The sequence below is a fragment of the Ammospiza nelsoni genome, chromosome 6 (genome assembly GCF_027579445.1).
Source record: "Ammospiza nelsoni isolate bAmmNel1 chromosome 6, bAmmNel1.pri, whole genome shotgun sequence".
Lineage (NCBI taxonomy): Eukaryota > Metazoa > Chordata > Aves > Passeriformes > Passerellidae > Ammospiza > Ammospiza nelsoni.
In genome coordinates, this window is record NC_080638.1 from 15,326,538 (window position 1) to 15,344,496 (window position 17,959).

The 17,959-nt window shown below is 35.3% G+C and overlaps 1 protein-coding gene across 6 annotated transcripts in view; it reads right to left on the reverse strand.

The window, feature by feature from the left end:
- The window catches only part of SOX6 (SRY-box transcription factor 6), a 257,653-nt gene that overhangs the window by 161,591 nt on the left and 78,103 nt on the right, over positions 1-17,959 (reverse strand). For all 6 annotated transcript variants that reach the window (XM_059473935.1, XM_059473933.1, XM_059473934.1 and 3 more), the window contains exon 4: positions 6,162-6,251. In XM_059473935.1, the coding sequence (XP_059329918.1) occupies positions 6,162-6,251 (90 nt within the window). The remainder of the gene's footprint in view (positions 1-6,161; positions 6,252-17,959) is intronic.

Sequence of the window (17,959 nt, forward strand, 5' to 3'; positions counted from 1 at the left end):
TATAGTGCAGAGTTCATACACTGACCTCTGAATAGTTAAGCTTAGAAATATACACTGATAAGGTAAAAAACATACAGATTTCTGTGATTGTGGTAAGTAAAAAAATCATTGTGTGCCTGGAACTAAAGGCCATGCATCCTGCTTGATGCTTTTTATAAAATATATTCAACAATATGGAAAACTTGATTTATGTGAAAGGTTGATTACAGTGTAATTTATAGTTCTGGAGTTTTAAGAACTAGAAATGGTAATAGTCATTAACTTTCAACATTACAAGTAGGCATGATTGTGAGAGGTGGCACTGAAATACAACCCTCTCACCAAAAGACTAGAGCAACAAAAATGTTTGGCTTTTTTTTTTTAATGTGATAAACACAGCTTCAATCTTGCCAAGACTTATGCGGACATAATTTAAACGCTAGCACTATGTGCAGTGAGCAGTCCAATCTCTTCCACAGAGCTATCCTCTGTCTGCACAACTGGGGCAATGTCTGCTTAAATCCATAATCCAAAGAAATCTATTTAATATTAAAAAATAAGTCAAGAAGATGTAAGAAAATGTAGTTGAATGCCTTTCATACTGGTGATTAGTTTAATTGTGCTGGCATCTTGACCATAACAAATAGATATGATGGGGCTTGGTAATTTTAACAAAATATTTTCCTTTTTGGAATTCATTACCGTCTTCAAGCAAACTTGACTAAAGGGCGTGCAAACATTAACTGTTGAAAGTGCTTATGAAATATTCAGGCATTCAAATGTCTTAATTTAGGAGGTCAGGTTAGACCTGGAAGCACAGCCCTTGTACCATGTTACACAAAGTGCTGGTGGCTGACTGGAGTAAAGGCACAACAAAAGCACTGCGCTGATCTGGAGAGCTGCCACACAAACCTGAACGTATCGCTTCATCGGATCATGGCAATAAATTCATTGTGAGAAACCTTTACAGCCTGTGGTATATTCGTAATCAGGACCAATTTCTTGAGGATTTGGGTGTTGGGGTTCTGGGCTGTGCTGTTTTGTTGAATGTTTTCATTGGTTTCGCTAATTGGAACCAGTTGATTCTTTTTCCTGTGTATTGATTTTTTAAATCCTAGCAGTTAACAATGATTCTAATGTATCATAACACTTTAGACCTTAATCATATAGTGGGGCTTCTGCTTGTAGCTTTTGTTTGAGTTTTAATTAAGAAGACCTTGTGTCTCAAAGCCTGAGCTGGGTTTTTAATTGCTAGTATGTATATCACACAGACTTCAAAAGAAATAAAATATGTTTATAACAGAGAGCACAAAGGAGAGCTTTGAAATGTCTATAGCCATACAAAGTGACATAATTAAAAACCTCTGAGTGCCTCTGTGATATAAGGCTTATATATATTTATTTATACATATTTATGAGGCAGACTGTTATATACCCTTCAACTTCATGAGAAAGAATTTTTAGCAATTATACTGAAAAATAATTACTACAAATTCAGACTACAGTGTTGATCAGGGCTAAAGGAAAACAGATTTATTTTCCTCAAAATGGACTTCACTTTTGATATAGCGCAGCAAGAAACACCTGAAAGCTTATCACTGAAGACAATTTTTTTAAAATAGAAGCAAAAATAACATTTTAAAATGTTTTGTAAATCATGCATGTTTTTTAAAAAATTAATTCACTGTAAAAACCACAACTTTCTCAAGGATTCATTCATGCACAACTCTTTCCAAGACTATTCCAGAAATGGAGAGTGTTAAATTACTGGATTCAAACAGTTGTGCTTTACAGTCCTCTTCCAGTCATTAATACAGACAAAAAATGCTCCTAGAAAAAATCTCCTTGTGTCTCTCCTGTTCCCATACCAGGGACAAACATCCTTTCCAAAATTGTTTGTGGATATCTTACTAGAGGACTATCAAGAGGGTGAAGTTGCTTCATTACACTAAATTCTACTTTCCCAAGGAAGCAGGAATCCTGCCTCCCACCTACCCAAACATTTTTAGGCCATTAAATGTTCACATGTCACACAGAACAGGGGGTTCAGACTCTTATTACTAAAGCAGCAAATATAACAGGAGATGGGACAAGCTTGGGAAACATAATAGAAACAGCCTTCTGTGCTGGATAAAGCCATGGGCATCAATCACTCACCTCCCCAAAATAGAGCCTACTGTACCAAGACAGCATGTGACATTCAAGTCACAATGCCTATAAATATAGAGAGTTCCAGCTGTAAACAGCACAGGACTAACCTGCAGCACAGGAGCTGCTGCTGACCCAGGAGTCACTCTCCTCTGGGGCTGCTGGACCAGTTCTGACCCTTCCACGATAACATCATTGCTTAAGTTACTTAAAGACTGACCTTTCTTATTTGATCTTCAAAGCCTCTGCATGCTGAGAAAGACCATTGAGGGCTATTTCAGTAGGACAACTGCCTGATGCATGCAAGACCGTGCTATTCCAGAGATTTATATTTGGAACAGAAACAGAAAACTTAAAACAGACTCTGTGTAGTGATAAATGATGCTACTCTGCCTAGCTGTGGCTGCTGAAGAAAAACTAGATAACCAAGCAACAGAAATACACGCAGTGAGGGAGGGTGAGGACAGAGCTCTGTGCACCCAAATATCTGGAAATAAAGAAAAGAGCCCTGCCTTGCTTTGTTTATTCAAATACGTAATAACAACAATTAGAATGAAAAGTATTTCCTGATCCTAATTTCTATACAAAAGAAACCAAATACTGCAAAAGCCAGATGTAAGCCTAACAAATTGCTTGTATACCTTAAATAAATCTATTTGCATGCACTCCCTGGCAAATAGCATACAATCAAATGATTTGCACAGACAGCTCTGGGGTTTTTTCTTCCAGGTGAGGAAGGCATTTAACTCAGGTCAACTGCTTCAGAGACCTTTGAAAACTTGACCTATGTGTTTCATTTATAAACATATCAAATGAACAAGCAGACTTATTTAACCACTGGAATTTGGCTAGAAAGCATTCTGCCAGATTCTCCTCAGTTTCATGCAACCTCCCTGAAGTCAATGGCTTGTTTGGCTGGAATTCAAGGAAGAATCTGGACCATTATCAATAACTGAAATCCTAATAAAGAAACTCAGAAAAAGCAATTTTACAAGTGAGGCACACTATGCAAGAGTAATTGTGAATAGTAACAATCCCACACCGAGAAAAAAAGAATTATTCACTGTTTGTTACTTTTGTATTGGCCTCTATTGTCTGAATTAATAGATATAGTTTATAATTATATCTTGATTAACACTATTGTGTTCTAAATATAGAAGGTAAAGCAAGAAAATACCGTTTTTATTTGTTTCTCTCAGCCAATTATCTTTTCTTCTTGTCTGTGTGCTTCCCAAACATGAATAGAAACAGTTTGTGTCAGTGGTACATTTTTTTTTCCTGCTTTCATCCTTTTTTCTGGCACTGATTCTTAGTGAACTGCCTTCCCACAACCAAGATGCTAGTCTTTCACTGAAGGAGGAGGGCTGTGGTTGTGCAGACACAGAGGAAGAATATGTACTCAGGTTATCCTTAGTGAGAACAACGCCTTCTCTCTAAAATAAACAACTCACAGTAACAGTCAGTGCAAAGAGCAGCTCCTCACAGGACCACACCTTCCTTTCTTATATTCAACTTATTTTTTTCTTTAATGAACTCATTTATTTATTTTTACCTCATCACTTCATGTCTCTAAGTCAGACTCTCAGTAATATGAGCAGAAATTCTGCACAAGATCAATTCAATAAAATTATTTAGAATCTAACGGAAATTGTGGAAAAATATATTTGACCTCCCAAAGACAATAGATTTTCAAATGCAGTTCTTTCAGTTCCCAGAATACCCTGCCAGTTACCTTGCTGGAAATTCAATCATCCCCATGAAAATGAACTTCATGATTGTGGATTCTACCACCTTGAACAATGAAAGGATTTATTTTAAAGTATGCTTCCCTACTTTGCTTTGTTTCCTTCATGTAATCAGATTTTCAAGACGCCATGTGCTAGATTGTTATTTGTTTGTGGATTTTTTTTTTCCTTTCTGAGGTGGTTGAAGGTACACAAATGCTGATAGGAGTTAATAGCAGACTATTGGGTTAATAGTGGTATTACTGGCTCAGAGGTAACCAGCCTGCAGACAGTGGTTAGGCCATGGGTTTGGGAGCCCAAAGGAAAGGATTCCAACTTCAGACCTGCTCCTACTCCAGCTATGTAACCCTGCACCTAGTTTTTCTTCTTCTATAAAACAATACTAATGGCTTTGTCAAGAGATTTGAAGTGTAAGCCACAACATAACAGCAACCATTTTTTGTCTTCCATGTTGTTTCTATTTTTAAAAAATTAAATGCAGCTGCAGTAGCGAAGATTCAGCTTCCCATCTTGCTGGAAGCCAACGAGCAGCATGGATGAATACTGCAGATATTACGACAACTTAAGGACAGGTTACTCAGGAAATGGGCTGTGGAAACTGACTGAGGGACTGGCAACACATAAATCTGCTGAGCCTAATCAGATGACCTTTTTTACACACCTAATAGGCTATTCCCCTGGAAAAGGTAGTTGGGAATTCTTCCAAATCTGAGTGAGAGTGTTTTGTAAGGAGACGAGAAAAGGATGAGAGGCAAGAACTCTACCCACTCACTCTGCAGAGAACATATATGCTAAGAAAATAGGAGGAACAATAGAAATCCAGAAAAGCAAACCTATCTTTTTCAATAAATGAGATGTCATTAGAAAGCATTTTGTGCCATATAAAAGAATAAAGAACATTATTCTGCATTGTTAGAGATGCCACCTCTTTTAAATTTGATTCGCTAATAGCATTCAAGTAGTTTCTATTTAAGGACTAAGCAGCTATATTTTGCAATTAATAGACAACAATAATTCAACTAGCATTCAATGTTTTCCACACTATTAAGAGACAATATGGCTTTAAATAGATTGTGATTTCAAGACATAATTTTTTGGGGATTTGGTGCAGTCAATTTGAGCACGTTCCTGCAAAATTGTATGCTATGTTTCTGTCACTGATATTACTATGGGATTTCTTACCTGCCTAACATACATGCATTGTCATAATTCTACCAGAAAAATCAGGAGAATCCAACAGATTTTTGGTCCTGAAGGAACCAATTATAACTTACTTATTAAAAAGTGCCAATCTTTCATCTACTTGTATAATAAAAAAAAAATTGAACTATCCTGAATTTCCCCAGTGGAAATTTAAATCCCTAAGCATCAATTTTCATCAAATAGAATATATATATTTTTTTCACATTAAAGAATTTTAAAGAAAAGAGTTATTAATATGATGAACATGACTCTTTGTTTCCACACCTTTGTAGTTGCAGTTTAAGAAAATTATACAAATGAAGACAAATAAATCTTAGGTATTTTGTTTACTCCACAAACATGCCTTATGACCCCTTCTCACAGCACAAAAAAAAGCAGATGGTAAATTTGTTGCTTAATCAATAACACTGAATTTCTTCTCACCAGGAAAATGCATGGAAGAATTGATGGGTGGAGAAAAACACTTCAAGTTTTCTACCTAGTACTTAATTGCCAAGAGAATTTCACTTTTCCTAGGATGCTGGCTCAAGAAATAATGAGAATACTGGAAATTACTGCCCACATATACAATAAATTTTGCACTTATTTCAGTAAGTCCCAAATTGTATCCAGACTTGCTCTTTCTCTGCATAAGGGGATTAATAGAAATCCTTTTATTTTTTTTTTTAATCAAAAATTTGGAATAGCAATGGCACAATTACCACCCTTTATAATCTGAAGATTATTTCTACACACAGTTTGTGCAACTGGGAAGAAGCAGTACCAAGTACTGGTAACTCTGCATTTCTTCCTCTTCCTCTGCTCAGAGATATATGGCTGATGTCAGTGAACTAATGTAACTAACCTGGTGTTTTGTGAGAACATCCCTGATACTGCCTATAACCGATTGTGACATACTCCATTTTTTTTTTGCACACTCATCAGTCATTTCTAAGATAAACATTAAAAACCAGGGTGAGTTGCCTGGAAAGAATGGCACCCTCTAGTCATGACAGCTATTCCTATAATTTTTTCTGAAATTTAAAAAAATCCTCAATCCCTTTCTTAAATATATGCAAACATTTAAAGTTTGATCTAGTGAAATACCTTTAATTTCTCCAAGGAGATCACTTGTGTTTAATTTTTCCATCTTCTCCTTCCAGTCTTTAGAAAGTAGCTTTTCCATACAGGATGAATCTATTAAAAAAAAAAAAAAAAAGAAAAAAAGAATAGAATTATGAAACATATTCTTACAGGAAAACAGGTGCCACCTTCATTTTAAGTACCAGTACCACCTTCATCTCCCAGTACCAGTCCAACTATAGCTTAGAAAGGAAAAGAACTTGCAGCCACACTGAGTTCTTATTTAACTGCATTTTAAATCCAAAGTAATTCCCCTGGGGTTAATGGAGTTACTATGGATTTAACAAGGGTCTAATTGAAAGAAAAACTTTGTTGAGGATTTATGCATGCTAACTGCCAATTTACATGCATAGATTGCCAATGTATATACGAATTCTGTCTTTTTCATTTGAGAATGATTGTACACTCGAAATTATACATGAAGATTTAGTAGCTTTTTTTGGAAATTTGGCACACAGTGACATCTGAAACCCATTTTTATACCCATGTCAATGCAAAAGTTATTCATATAATGTCTCCATGGAATTCATGAAAGCACTCTACATATTCGATGTTCACAGTATCAGAAATTTTCTCAGTAGGCTATAAACAACATGCAATGATTAGAAGACAGGATTTCATCATATCAACTTCAGAATGCATTTCAAGGCTTTGCCCCAGCCTGGGAGGCCTTCTGGAGGCAAAACTGTCACTGAAGTCATCACACTTTGGAGAAAGTAGAAGATTGGCCCTAGTAAGCTCCCTATGATCTGACCCTAATCCCACTACAAAATTTTATATTGAACATAACAGACTCCAATAAATTCTAAAGGTTTTTTCATTCCATAAATTAAACTAATTGGCTCTGATGTCTAAATTATGGATAACCTTGCAGATACCTAGAAAAGGTCATTTTTAAGACAGAAATTCTTATGAAGGGAGCCTACAGGAAAGATGGAGAGAGACTATTTACAAGAGAATATAGTGACAGCTCAAGAGGGAATGGCTTCAAACTGAAAGAGAGTAGGTTTAGAGTAGATATTAGGAGAAAATTGTTTACTGTGAGGGTGGTGAGGCAGTGGCACAGGTTGCCCAGAGCAGCTGTGGGTGCCCCATCCCTGGCAGTGTCCAAGGCCAGGCTGGATGGAGCTCTGAGCAGCCTGGGACAGTGGAAGGCATCCCTGCCCATGGCAAAGGGTTGAAATAAATTGATCTTTAAGGTCCCTTCCAACCCAGGCCATTGTATGATTCTGTGCTTGATGTGATGTGGGTTTTTATGACTTTTAAGAAGCACAATGCAGATTTCTAAACAATTATCAAGAAAACGTCACAAACAATCAACACTCATTTTTCCTTCCCAGTTAGTAACAATAAAATCTCTATTAAACTTTGTGTGCTTGCTTTCACCTGCAGGCAAACTGACCAACAATGTCTGTGCTAAACTCCTTGGAAACCCTTAGGGCCAGTTTGCAAAATATCAAAACTTACTTGTCATTCTCTTCCAAAAACAAATTGTGGCAAAGGGCCTTCCTTGTAAGACCACGCATCACCCTGGGCAGTGCTGAGCACAGAGCTCCTTGGGGAACAGACACACACCTTGTCTTCCTAGAAACTCTCATAGCAAGGGGCCACTTGTTTGAGAGGGCCAATTTGCACAATGCTTTCTAAGTAGCTCATAATATTCAAATTTTAATTATTTTTGTACCGATCCTACTCCAGTCATGAATTAACAGTGAGTTGTATGAGAAAGCAGAATTCAGTCTTCCACTAAATTACTGACCGATTAAGGTCAAATCACAGCTGAAATTGTCATTTCAGTAGTCCCAGAAGAAGCACTCACACATGCGAAAGCAAAAGCAAATTGCCCAGATTTAAGAATGGCAACACAGATCACATCATTGCAACGGGTAACAGTTTGTTCCTCTTCAGACGATTCCAAAAATACTCAGAAGGATGAGACATTCAAAGAGGTCACAAAAGGAGGAGTTAAAGATTTAGGGAGAAGTCTAAGGAAGGAAATAGTCCTATGGCCAATCATGTGTTAGGGTACAAGTCATTTCAGCCTAAAAATTCATTAGTATAACTCATTTGACATAAACAAACAAACAAAACCCCCAAACAAAACAAAAACCGATTGAAAGCAAACCAAACTGTAACTACCAAGAGATCAAAGATCAGGTTTTAATTGCAACACATTTTCACCATGCAAGCCTCCATGGAAAGACAACACAGCTCATAAATATTTTTGAAGTAATATTTCAGCAGAAAAGCTAATTTATTTACTAATTATATCTTTCTATGAAAGAGACAAAATTAAGGAGCTGTAAGTTGCAATATGCAGTGTTAAAATACTAGTTATATAATAACAATTTACTTTTAACAATAACAGGCACTTATTACTTTTATGAGTCCTGGCCTGATAATAGGAGAATCAAGAAATAACCATCAATTATCAATAGAACATTATAATTTGTCCTTTTTTGTGATATCATGATTAGTTAAAAAGAGGTTTCTGTGTTTCTCCCCTGCCAAAATTTCAGACCCCTCATCCCTGAAAAAAAAAGCTTTAGAATTTTATTTTTATGTTTTCTCTAAGTTACGTATTCTACTGCTTTTAACTAAGACGTTTACTCAATTCACACAAAGAAAAAAATACTTCAATGAAAAAGGAAAAAAAAGAAAGAACTAGCATATTACTGAAATTTATAAAACACTTTCCTCAAAAGCACTTGTTTTATTTTTTCTCTCACTGTTCCTAAGAACACCCAAGCTTATCTGTAGTGTTCTTATATTATGTAAGGACAAAAAATGTATTTCTAAAGACAGACTAGGAAAGAGCTAGATTGGAAAACAGGTCTATTTGTGTGCCTTTTTGATATAATCATATTGCTAGTTAGAATTTTTCTCTACAAATGACTAAAATTCCTTAAGAAAGGGTTTTTTTAACACCCCTATCTCATGCAAATTCTGTGTCCTGGATCTGACCACATAATTTATAGCTACTGTATTTTGCTCTTTAGAAGATTACAAAAATGATTACACAATGAACCTTTTAATAAAATTTCTTACACTATTGTAAAAGTAGCACTGTGAAAATCCTGTAAATTTTCAATTACCACATTTATTCTGCATAATTTTTCAATTTTAAAATAATGATATGGGGTTAAAGCCCTCTGGAGGTTCTCCACATTAGACCCAAAACTGAATATAAAGGCTTATACTTGAAAGGCGTGACTCCCTTCAAGTTCTGTGTTCCGTGCTCACAAACACACATTTTGAAAAGGTTTGCGAAGCAGAAAGGGATTTTTCTCCTTTCTGTACCGAAAAGTAATTTTTACAGACATATAGAATCTACAGAGATATCTTCTGACATCAGTGAAATGTCTTCATCCATATTGATTCATTTTCTGATTTGATTCATTATAGAAACAAAACATCGACTTGGAATCCAGCACTGAGCAGTGAAGGAAGGAGCCCGAATTCACATCTGCACTGCATCACTCTCCCTGCACTGCTTCAGCACCATTCCAAAGCCTTGTGCAACCCGACATTTTCAAAATTCAGGGGTATTCTTGCTGAAGACAATTATAAAAGAGGCAATGAAAGAAATTAGCATTTATACATTTTTAGCTCTTCTCACTGACTTTATAAACCACAGTCAGGCTTATGCTGCGCAGTAGCATATTTTCTACTGGCACATGTAAGATCAAACTCGTGAAGTTGCACTGGAGCAATTGATTCTATTAAAAAACACACAGCTTCTCTTCCTTTATATTCTTCCCCTGTGAACTAGGAAAAAAATTTCCTTCAAGGACAGCAAACAGGTTAAGTATAATTATGATGACTAAATTAAATTTTTGAGTATTATTTAATATCACGGTTTGTTACATACTTAGTTAGCAATTTTAATTGTAAACTAAAGGAGTTTAAAGTACTGTGAGAATCTTGTTAGACATGACAGTTTTGCAAAGGTGAATGAGAAGAGGATGTTAAAAGATATATATAATCGGGGGAGGGAAAAAAAGCTGAGGGAAAAAAGCCCTAGGTGTTAGATGAAAAGGATCTCTTCACAATGACAAAGCATCGATGAAAAGAATTAACATTTGTCCGTTGGGTAATCAATCAGTCATGGAATGGATGGAATCCAGCTCTTTGTTGCACGGCCAGTGATGAAGAGCCAGCATGTTAGCTATCACAGCCAAGCTCTCAAGTTCTTCTGACTGAATGAAAGTCATCTTTTTTGAATCAGGGCTAGCTTTTGCCTCTTGTCTCATCCTTACTCTCCCCCCTTTTCAGTTCTGGGTTTTTTCCCTTTTAATTTCACTTTTGCATTCTTCAACAAGTTCCTCACCCCAGCCATACATGAATACTGTATGACCTGGCAGTGGCCTGCACCTATCCTCATTGATTTTGGAGGGTTATTCCTTATTTTTTTTTCCCCTTTTAATTCACCAAAGTACCCTCCTATTACTTTCTTTGAAATACAGATTAAAAAAAAAAAAAAGACGTTCATGCCATGTGTGAGTTTTTGTTTTTTTATGGTAAAGTCATACATAAAAGAAAACCTAAATGTGAGAGTGCAGCAGCAAAACTTCAAAGCACTGACTGTCAGACATTATTATTTCAAATCAGCTTTGACTTTTTGAGACTTAATAAAACACTATAGTACAGACTGGCATATTTATAACACCTATACCAGTGATCAACTGAACTGTCTTATTCTTTCTACTGTGCAGTGCCTTGTTATTTCTCTTATAATAAGCTTCCCTCAAAACATGTTGTAACAATACTGCAAACAGATAATTATTAATGATATGAGTTCTAAAACATGACTTGCTTTGCATACAATTCTTTTTGAATCCACACATTACTTTGTGACAGAAGACAAAAGCACATTGATTTATTAATAATGATTGCAAATGCACAGCAAGTTCATAACCAATACGGAAATATAATTCAATCACAGGTATAGAGGTATAGGTGACATATTTCTACGTGCATCTGAATTGTTACATCTCAAGGAAACAGGCACACAGGGAGAGGATTTAGCAGAGAAATCAGGATTGCTGCAAGAGAAATTGCTCTAAAACATGATCAGATCCACAGTAGGAGGAGGAAGATAAAGTTATGTTCTGCATTTAAGAAGAATGATACTACAGAACTAAAGGCAACTTTGCCTCAATTTCAGGACTAACTATATATTATATCCTATTATAATTTAGTAGATATTGTTAAACATAATAATATTACATTTGAGCAGAGTTTGGGACTAAATATCAATTTGCCAGTTCCTTCATCTCTAGTGTTCTATATTCCCCAAGCTACTTTCATTACATTTTATTTGCCTTCAGCTCCATGGGAGAAAAGGTGTCCATTGGACCAGACTTTGTCAAATGAGTTCACATGCCTCATTCAAGTCTGTATAAGAAAAACAGCACAAGTGGAATTAGCCTGTCAGCATCTATGAAATATTTGTTTGAGAATAAGTATTGTGTGGGGTTTTTTCTTTGAAAGAATGTTAAATAAGATTATGAACTCCTTGTGACAGACATTTGTGTGCATACTAGGCCTATTGCACTCGATTCCTTCTACAGAAGAGCTGCTTTTCCCCCAAAAAGCAACTAAGCTGCAAATTAACATTACAGTAACTACCATTTTTGGCCTGCTTCTTCTTGCACCTTTGCACATCTCAGCCCATGCTTCAAGTGCAAATGTGTTTTTTTCAAGTGGGTGAAACTAAGGACATGGCACCTCAAATAATAAGAAAATACATCACAGATTTAAAAGAGGAAGATTTGTTTTGATATTCATCACAGAATACTAAATCCTCTTCTGAGTTGAAAAAGCTAAATGAAACATTCCTGAATAATAGCCAAGCAGAATTTAGATTTACTCTAGTCAATCTTTGTTACTTACAATTAAACGAAAAAACAGCTCCTTTGTTGCTATTATTAGATCCAGTCATTAAAATGGTGAAATATTCAGAAAACTGAGTATGTTTTTTAAAAATCTGTGATGAGCTTTAATATACCTGTGTTGGGATCTTTAGTTAACAGATCCCTCTCTGAGTACATGGCAACAGCTTGCTTATGTGTCTTTTGTGAGTTCACTGCCAATCAGACTTCCTTGAGGTAAAGAACCACCTAGTATAGAATGAAATCATAAAAATATTTCTTAATTTTCATGCTTCATGGTATGTATTTTAATATTATATGCAAACTCTAACATTTCATATCAAAGAGAAAAGCAAAAGGTTAATTTAATTCACTTTGAAAGAACATCATTTTATAATCTTCTAACAATTCAAAATTAAATTAAAGACTTCATGTTTTCATTCACTACTTGAGAAATAAAATGCAGTTTAACCATGACTATTAAAACTTAACTGCTGGATGGTATATCTATTCTGCTTTAATCCAAAGATGTAACGTTCCGTGTAACATTACTAAAATAGATTTTTTTTTTTTTGTTGCCATAGTTCCTTCTTTTCTTCTTTCAAACACAAATTATCCTTTTCTATCTCAATAAACTTTAAATAAAAGAAAAGGACACAGCAACAATACAAAACTAATCAAAAATCAGCCTGAAGGCTTAACATCCATATTTGCAATATACTGCCACTGCCTCTTGCTCATAAGCAGCTTGGCTTCAATCTTGCTGTCAGTGGAGCAGCAGGTCAGGGAATCTCATCTCATCCCTCTCAATTTCTGTGCCATTCTTGTACCATAATTAATTGCCATGGTCTAACAGAAAATTAAAATATAAGGCATTTTGACACTTTGTTAGCCAGCGAAGTGATCTCTTTGGCCAACTTCTCAAGAATTTCTCAATTTAATAAGCTCTCCAAATTCAAGTTCTTGAAAAGCAAAAAATACAATCACCTCAAAAAAATGAGCAACATGACATTTAGAACAGGAAAAGATGCTAATTCCTTTTGCTTTTTTTTATTGCAGACTGCATATAAAATAAAATCTTTCCTAGATTTTATATCTTGCTTGGGATGTTAAGGAAACAAATACTCCTGGCCAGTCACTCACTCCCTCCTCTCATATTGACTCTTTCCTATAGGAAGTTTAAAAAAAGTTTTAAAAAAGGGAGAAAAAAATGTAAAAAAAAAAACCAAACCAAACAAAACCCAACCAAACAAAAACAAAATAAGGCAAAGAACACTCCCTAAATACAATTATATGCAAAAGGCAGTCAGCTCACAGTGGATGTTTTCTTGCAAGAGCAATGATGGAAATGCAACTGAGATCTGCCTACCAAACACATCATTTTGTTTAGGACAGGGAACCAGGCAGATCTGCCAATTGCTGCACATTTTTTCATAGTGACAAGATTTCCACAATATGATAAAATTAGAACTGTAAGAGCTTGGAGAGGTCTCTTAACTTTTAATTAAAACTCTCCAAGATCACTAAAAATAATTAGGCATTAAAATGTTCTGGTTTTCCTCTGAATTCATTTGCACTACTTGAATGGTCTAGATCTTACATGAAACAACAGACATTCTAAACAGAAACACTGGAATTTAGCTTGGGGTGATTTCCAGACCTGCATTGTATGATGCAGCTAGTGGGAAAAACTGTAGAGTCTGAATTTCTCCCAATTCTGCCTAAAATGGTTTGTTTCATCAGAAATTCTCTAGTGCAAAGAATTCTGCTCAGTGCAAAACTCCAGATAAAAAAGAAGTTTGAATTTCAGGGAAAGAACAGCCCTAGATACAGTCCTGACCTTTATTTTTATTTATTTATTAAAAAGCAGGGCCTTTAACCTTGCAAATGTTTTTGTTCTCTTAAAATAACTCATACAATGCTATATGCCATACTATTTTTAGAAAAGCAACAAGAGAAAGCATGCTTTTCCCATACAGCAGGGCACTGATATAAACATCAACACAGATGCTCTGTGAGAGAGAGCTGGACTTCTCAAGCACTTGATCATTAAGGAATGCACCAACTGTTTTAGATAATCTCGTGCCAGCTCCAGTTCTGCTCCACACTCCCCTTTGGGAGTGGCAAATCTTGTCCTGCTCCTAATTTTTCATTTTACTCACTCCTCCATTCTTTTTTTTTTTTTCCTTTTCCCCCTAGAACAGAGGGAAAAAGGCATTGTGTGCCAAGCAAGGCAAGACTAGAATCACTTCCCCAAACAGAGCAAAACTTTCAGACAATTAACCCTCCCCTCTTCTTTCAGATAAATTACTAAGTATAAAATGCAATCTGTTTCCTTTGTTTACTCAATATGAACAATTTGTAAATGACTCAAGGATGAAATTCAGAAAATGTTGTGCTAAATTAGAACCATTATAAACATGCTAATGACTGCTCAACTAAAACATGCAGGATCAGTGTGAAGAAATATATTTAGTTCCTGTGGAATACAGTTGTATTGCCTCAGAACTATTTGGTCACTTAATTGTATATGATTACTTCAGGAAAATGTTAATTTCATGAACACCGCACTAGACAATACACTCCGTATGTCAAAAGAAGCTTTCTCAAGTGTCGGTGTAATTGCTTGGATGCAATGTTTTGGCATGTTAGTACAAGAGAAATATCTTTTAAGTCTATTAAAATTACATGTACATTTCATTCCTCCACTTAAAATATCCAGTCCATGATAAGCTATATTTTACTGTTAGATTGGCTGTATTCACTGAAGATATTCCCTTATTTGCATCACAATGATAGCATACAGTATATTACATGTATTCACCTATTCTCTAAGTATCTGCACCTCTATTTACTTTCCAAGTGAACATATAATATGGGCAAGAGAAATTCACTTTAGGCTTTAAACAACAGCAATCAGGGATAGACAGGAAAAGGAGAGCACAATGTGCTTGCAGTCCCTGGTAAAAAGACTATATAAACTGATATGAAAAAGGAGAATGATACACTGATTTTCCTGTCTCTTGCTATGTGCATCCTAGCAAATAACGAAATTGATAGGATTTGCAATATTTGTTATTTTGTGAAAGGAGAAAGTCATGGTAATAGAAGCGGATCTCAATTTTCGTTAGTTTCTTTGCCTCCACATCCTCACATCTTTCTTTTTTGAACAGCTCTAGATTTTCTCTTTTTTTTTTCCTCTCCAGTGGAAAAGAACAGACTGAGCCAATATCTTAGCTAGAACTCATCAGCATAGCTCCATCACAGCCTACTTAATATTCAATAGAATTGAAATTTATCCCAATATTTAGCCTAATTATTCTTTCTCACAATCTCATACCTCTGTACCTTGTTACAGCCTTTTTATAACCCTAAACAATTCACTCTCATCTTTGGCATCCACTCTTCTCAAACACTTCTGAATTGAAGTGACATTCTTCTCCTTATTACTCAAATAAATATTAAGAGTGCAATATCCAAATGTTTCTTTGTTAAACTGCTCTGGAAAAAATCGTGTACCATATGCTTTTTGGACATGGGGCATCCCTCTTTTAAAAATTAATTTCCCTAGCAGCTCAAGAAGTTGCAGATGGAATGCCAGCCTGTGTCCAGCCTTGTACTGAACTCAGACACTCTACTAAGGACAGAGGGGTAGATTTTCTTTTCTCTTAACATTGCCCAACTCTTCCTGCACCAAGCTGAAGCAGGCTGAGGATCCCATCTCAACTCAAGAAATTCTCTGGTAGCACAAATATACATTTATGTTATTGTTCTTTCTCCTCTCAAGTGCAATGGCAACTAAGTATTGTACCTTTTAACAGGGTAGAAGTCCTATAAAATTAATATGAAAATAGTAGGCAAAGTTTTGAGGACTAAAAACATCTTAAACAAAAGGTAGTACAAAAAAGCAAAAGGGTGGAGGCTCCTTCACACCAGGTTAGTTTCATAGTATTGAGGGAATGGGAGTGAGGGGACTTCCTGAAAAGCAAGGAAAATCAGTTTCTATTAAACTGATTAATGTTCCTTGCAAAATTTTTGACACCAGATGACTTATGAACAAAACCTGAATGATTCAAAAGACCTCTATTTTGTTCCCCCAAATCATGTTCTACTCATTACCCTAATAATGCAGTAATAAACATCTGTTTAATTATTTGAAGGCTTCCTAATATTGTGCATAAAAATCTTAACTCAGCTCGTACATACAATATTCTGAAATTAAAACAATTGTATAACAAAAAGAATTTTTCATGAGAAATCCTTAAGCATTTTTGTATGCAAAAGTATAATACAAAGCAAGCAAAATAATATGCTCTTGATTTGAAATTACTTCAAACAGGGATGCAGAGGAACAAAAACAATAGCTAGAATCTCCTCTCTATTTGCCATTTCTGAAGGTCTCTATGGCACATGATGCAATCTTTTCCAGGACACTAAAATATACTGACAAAATCAGTTCTGTAGCCCCTTTTTTACTACTAAAATTTTGACTTAAACAAATTATTATGTCCTATATAAGCATAAATACAGATCAAGCAAGAATTTCCTGAGCTAATGCCAACAAACAGAGCTTTAAAAGGTTTAAAAATCTCACAAGCACCAGTTCCTGCAATAGACTTAAAGAATCATTTAGGCTGGAAAAGATCTCTAAGATCATAGAGTTCAAGCATTAACCTAGCACTGCCAAGGATATATATTTCTGGAATAATAGCTGTGAAAAGATTTTAGAAAAGAAGGCACTAATATCTTCAAGAATAATATTATCTCATTTTCATTTCCCTGTATACATAGAGGAGAAAATTAACCATCATTTTTATTCCTATAAAAGAGCATTATTAATTTTTTTAAGTCAAGTAATGGAAAGATATGGAAATCTTAGAATTAACGTTCCCCAGGAAATCCTAATTCAGCCCCTGTGTACATTATGATGTATTCTTTAAATACTTTTTTAAATGTACACAATTTTTGTATGCTATTCTTGCTATATTCAGCATATGGGATAATCCCAGATGAAAGCAGAAAGTGGAACTGCAGAGCAAATGAGGCTGCTGCCCATGCAGTCATTGGCTGTGTGTCATTGCAAAAGTTCAAAGAAACCAAATGAATGAGGGAGAGAACTGCAAAAGGAGAAATGATGGGTCGCAGTTGCATTTTCTGGGAGCTCAATTTAAAAAAACTTGGGGCTTTATTTGAGGAACTGCTGAACATTCACAGCTGCAGCTGTGTCAATGTAAAGTAAATGTAAAGATTGAGGCTATAATATATATAACTATATATAAACTGCTGCACAAAGTTAGGTCCCCTGGAAAAGAATCAGGGCCTAAGCACCTCAAGCTGAACAACCAAGAAATCAATGACATTTTTAAAGTTGTATTCTTGGTCTCACACCTGTGAAGTTGGCATCCTGACTACATTTTCTTCCTCCTAACAAAGATTTTGAAAAGATATTTTGTTTGTAGCACATTTACTGAGTATTCTAGGGGAAAAAAAACCAAAAAAAACCCACGGTAACCAATTGTGTAATACCCATATCTTCTGAGCACAGCTTGAATAATAAGCAATTAATAGATACCAAAACCTCAGGTTGACCAGTAAGAACATAACAAGTTATTGGATATTTTCACATTCATGGAGGATCATACTCTTAGTGAACTGGATTAATTAGAATTCTTCTTCAGGAAAAACTATTGCTTATTCACATAAGCAAATTATACTTTTCTACATAGAAACAAAAATTGGTTTCAATTTAATATGTTTTAAGTTTTGGTGGGCAGCTGAAGAAAGCTTTCACCAATTATGCAGACACAGTGCAAAATTAAAGATTTGAAACCTGTTTAAAGCTGTGGTTATACACAGACTTCTATAAATTAGATTTAGTAGCCAGGTTTG